Source organism: Piliocolobus tephrosceles, chromosome 16, assembly GCF_002776525.5.
Source record: "Piliocolobus tephrosceles isolate RC106 chromosome 16, ASM277652v3, whole genome shotgun sequence".
NCBI classification, from domain to species: Eukaryota; Metazoa; Chordata; class Mammalia; order Primates; family Cercopithecidae; genus Piliocolobus; species Piliocolobus tephrosceles.
This window is the reverse complement of record NC_045449.1, coordinates 51,707,351-51,711,502: the sequence shown is the minus strand read 5'-3', so window position 1 is coordinate 51,711,502 and position 4,152 is coordinate 51,707,351. Positions and strand designations below refer to the sequence as shown.

The 4,152-nt window shown below is 49.3% G+C and overlaps 1 protein-coding gene across 1 annotated transcript in view; it reads right to left on the bottom strand.

Annotated features, from left to right (window-relative positions):
• Positions 1–2,131: 2,131 nt before the first annotated feature.
• The window catches only part of RPL27 (ribosomal protein L27), a 4,602-nt gene continuing 2,581 nt past the window's right edge, over positions 2,132–4,152 (bottom strand). Inside the window, exons 4-5 of the mRNA XM_023204016.1 lie at positions 2,309–2,419; positions 2,132–2,220 (exon numbers count right to left, since the gene is read on the bottom strand). Of these exons, the coding sequence (XP_023059784.1) occupies positions 2,172–2,220; positions 2,309–2,419 (160 nt within the window). The 3' untranslated portion in view covers positions 2,132–2,171. The remainder of the gene's footprint in view (positions 2,221–2,308; positions 2,420–4,152) is intronic.

The window sequence follows — 4,152 nt, the reverse complement described above, 5'->3', positions numbered from 1 at the left end:
GCCTGGGCCACAGAGCCAGACTCCATCTCAAAAAAAAAAAAAAAGACTGCCCAGCACCGAGAGCTGTTACGTGGCCAACACCCTTGTGCTCTACGTGAATTAACTCTTCAAATCAATGCCATGAAATTGGTTCTATTTTCTTCACTTTACAGATTTAGAAAATTGAGGCACAGAGCATTAGAAACATGCCCAATGTCACAGGGCTAGGAATCGGAGAAGCATGGATCCAAACCTGGTAGGAATAGTATTTAAACTTGGGGTTTGACCTTGAGTAGGCAAGCTACTTAATAGGAGTCTGTCTCAATAGAGATGCCTTAATACTTAAGTATGAGAAGATTCAAGTTAAACAGTTTCCGGGCCAGGCGCAGTGGCTCAAGCCTGTAATCCCAGCACTTTGGGAGGCCAAGACGGGTGAATCACGAGGTCAGGAGATCGAGACCATCCTGGCTAACACAGTGAAACCCTGTCTCTACTTTTATAAAAAAAAAAAAAAAAAAAACTAGCCGGGCAAGGTGGCGGGCGCCTGTAGTCCCAGCTACTTGGGAGGCTGAGGCCGGAGAATGGCGTAAACCCGGGAGGCGGAGCTTGCAGTGAGCTGAGATCCGGCCACTGCACTCCAGCCTGGGTGACAGAGCGAGACTCCATCTCAAAAAAAAAAAAAAAAGTTCCCTGGCTGGATGTGGTGGCTCACACCTGTAATCCCAGCACTTTGGGAGGCTGAGGTGGGCAGATCATGAGATCAGGGGTTCAAGATCATTCTGGCCAACATAGTGAAACCCCGTCTCTTCTAAAAATTCAAAAATTAGCTGGGTGTGGTGGCACACTCCTGTAGTCCCAGTTACTTGGGAGGCTGAGGCAGGAGAGTCGCTTGAACCCAGGGTGGGCAGAGGTTGCAGTAAGCCGAGGTGGCACCACCACAATCCAGATTGGGTGGGTCAAAGAGCAAAACTCCCTCTCAAAAGTTTCCTAATAACCTAGCCCAAGGTTTTTTTCAGTTACTCACCAATCCTACTTTGGGCCCCTTCCCGCCCCCCTGCCCCCTCCGGTTCCCAAGTGCAAGTGTGGTACCTAGCAGACTTGGCAAACTGGCCTGTTTGAATCTTGGTTCCCTCTAGTGACAGAACCAGCTCAGATGGAACACCTATTTCATCCATGCAACATGGCTAGCTGCGGTCCATTGTAAAATGCCAGATCCCAAGAGCCACAGGTCTCTCCTGCACAAACACAGTAGTGCAGAGTAGCGGCACAGCCCAACGCCCAAGCCCCTTTCATCACTTTCTTCAAGTCTCCGCCAGCCAGGCCATTTGAGGAGCACTCCCTTGTCCTATTAAACAGCAGCTCTAGGCTCAGGGTTTCACCATTGGCATCCATCGTTACCACCAGGAGCAGCTCTCCAGGGTGGTGCCCATCTCATCTGCACTAGTACCAGCGTCATCTGAAAACTTATTAGAAACTCAGACCTACTGGATGGGTCTGAGGGCAGGATTTCAGCAATCTGTGGCTTAACAAACCATCCAGCTGATCTCTATCTGTGCTAAGGTTTGAGAATTTCAGGTTAGCGGTTCTCAATCAAAAATACGTGATCCCTACCACTCAGGGGCTTTTGGTTGTCACAAGGAGGGGCAGAGTGTAGCACAGGTTCTCCTGGCACGTAATGGGTAGAAGCCAGGGAGGCTACACAATTCTTCACAGGGATTATCAAGCCAAGGACAGAGGCAGTGTAAATCTCATTAAGGCAGATGTAACATTTTCCCAGCCCCTCATCCATCACCCAGTGTCTTTTTTTGAGATAGAGTCTCGATGTCGCCAGACTGGAGTGTAGTGGTGCTATCTCGGCTCACTGCAACCTCCGCCTCCCAGGTTCAAGTGATTCTCCTGCCTCAGCCTCCCAAGTAGCTGGGATTACAGACCTGCACCACCACACCCAGTTGATTCTTGTATTTTTAGTAGGGATGGGGTTTCACCATGTTGGCCAGGATGGTCTCGAATCTCTTGACCTCCTGATCCGCCTGCCTCGGCCTCACACTGGGATTACAGGTGTGAGCCACTATGCCCAGCCCACCCAGTGTTTCCTATTCAATAATGTCTCCTTTTCACAGTCTGGTAATACAAACAGCATGCAGACACAGGCTTTCTTTCCTTTTCAATTTTTAATGACCAAAACAAAGCATCTAAAACCGCAGCTTCTGGAAGAACCACTTGTTCTTGCCTGTCTTGTATCTAGAAGGGAAAAAAAGAGAACATCAGTGAGGAGAGGAATGGAAATAGTGAAACCATACTCCACCATTCACTACCAAAGCCTACTTACCTCTCTTCAAACTTGACCTTGGCCTCTCGTCGGGCCTTGCGTTTAAGAGCAGGATCTCTGAAGACATCCTTATTGACGACAGTTTTGTCCAAGGGGATATCCACAGAGTACCTGGGGACAAAGGTGGAAAGGCAGGATTAGCCCACATACTGCCAGGAGCCCCCACACAGCCTAAATCTTTGTAGGACACTAGGGAATCAGGGTCTGACTCCTTAGAAGCAACCATCAGTCACATCCTGATGACATTACCTGGAAATCCACACTTTTAACATTTATTGGATTCAAGCCAATAAAATGTAAAATGTAATGTTTCATTCTCAATTTCCCACTACTACTTTACTTTTATAGCTAAGAATCATCAAATTAGGCCTTATTGTTTTATTTTTTATTTTTATTCAAGACGGAGTCTCGCTGTTGCCCAGGGTGGAGTGCAGTAGTGCGATCTCAGCTCACTGCAAGCTCCACCTCCCGGGTTCACGCCATTCTCCTGCCTCAGCCTCCCAAGTAGCTGGGACTACAGGCACACGCCACCACGCCCGGCTAATTTTTTATATTTTTAGTAGAGATGAGGGTGTCACCGTGTTAGCCAGGATGGTCTCGATCTCCTGACCTTGTGATCCGCCTGCCTCGGCCTCCCAAAGGGCTGGGATTACAGGCGTGAACCACCGCCCCCGGCCAAATTAGGCCTTCTTGACTTTCATCATGACAGTCGGCTAACTTTCTATTTGAAACCATTCCTTATTGTTCAAGTTCTGCCAATGCAGTCAGTCTTATGACAGCACAAAAACTAGCTGCCTCAACCCCACCACATCCCAGAACTCGAGAAACAGCTCTCTCTGCCCTTTTATTATTACTATTTTTTGAGATGGAGTGAGCTCTGTCACCCAGGCTGGAATGCGGTGGTACAATCTTGGCTCATTGTAGCCTCCACCTCCCAAGCTCGAGTGATTCTCCCACCTCAGCCTCCAGAATAGCTGGGATTCCAGGTGCCAGCCAGCATACCCAGCTAATTGTTGTGTTTTTTAGCAGAGACGAGATTTCGTCATGTTGGCCAGGCTGGTCTCGAACTCCTGACCTCAAGTGATCCACTGCCTTGGCCTCCAAAAGTGCTGGGACTACAGACATGAGCCAGGGTGCCAACCAAAAGTAAATGTGCAGTACCAGCAGCAAACTTTAAGGTGCATGCTGCTGGGTTCTGGCAATTATTGTTCGGGACTTTCTCAATTCTCACACCTTTTTTTTTGAAACAGACTTTTGCTCTGTCACCCAGGTTGGAGTGCAGTGGCACAATCTCGTCTAACTGCAAGCTCCACCTCCTGGGTTCACGTGTTAGTCAGTACAGTCTCGATCTTCTCACCTTGTGATCCACTCCCCTCAGTCTCACACTTCTTTTTTTTGAGACGGAGCTTCGCTCTCATTGCCCAGGCTGGAGTGCAATGGTGTGATCTTCGCTCACCATAACCTCCGCCTCCTGGGTTCAAGAGATTCTCCTGCCTCAGCCTCCCCAGTAGGTGGGATTACAAGTATGCGCCACCACGGCCGGCTAATTTTGTATTTTTTTTTTTTTTTTTTGAGACAGAGTCTTGCTCTGTTGCCCGAGCTGGAGTGCAGTGGCCAGATCTCAGCTCACTGCAAGCTCCGCCTCCCGGGTTTACGCCATTCTCCTGCCTCAGCCTCCCGAGTAACTGGGACTACAGGCGCCCGCCACCTCACCCGGGTAGTTTTTTGTATTTTTAGTAGAGACGGGGTTTCACCGTGTTAGCCAGGATGGTCTCGATCTCCTGACCTCGTGATCCGCCCGTCTCGGCCTCCCAAAGTGCTGGGATTACAGGCTTGAGCCACTG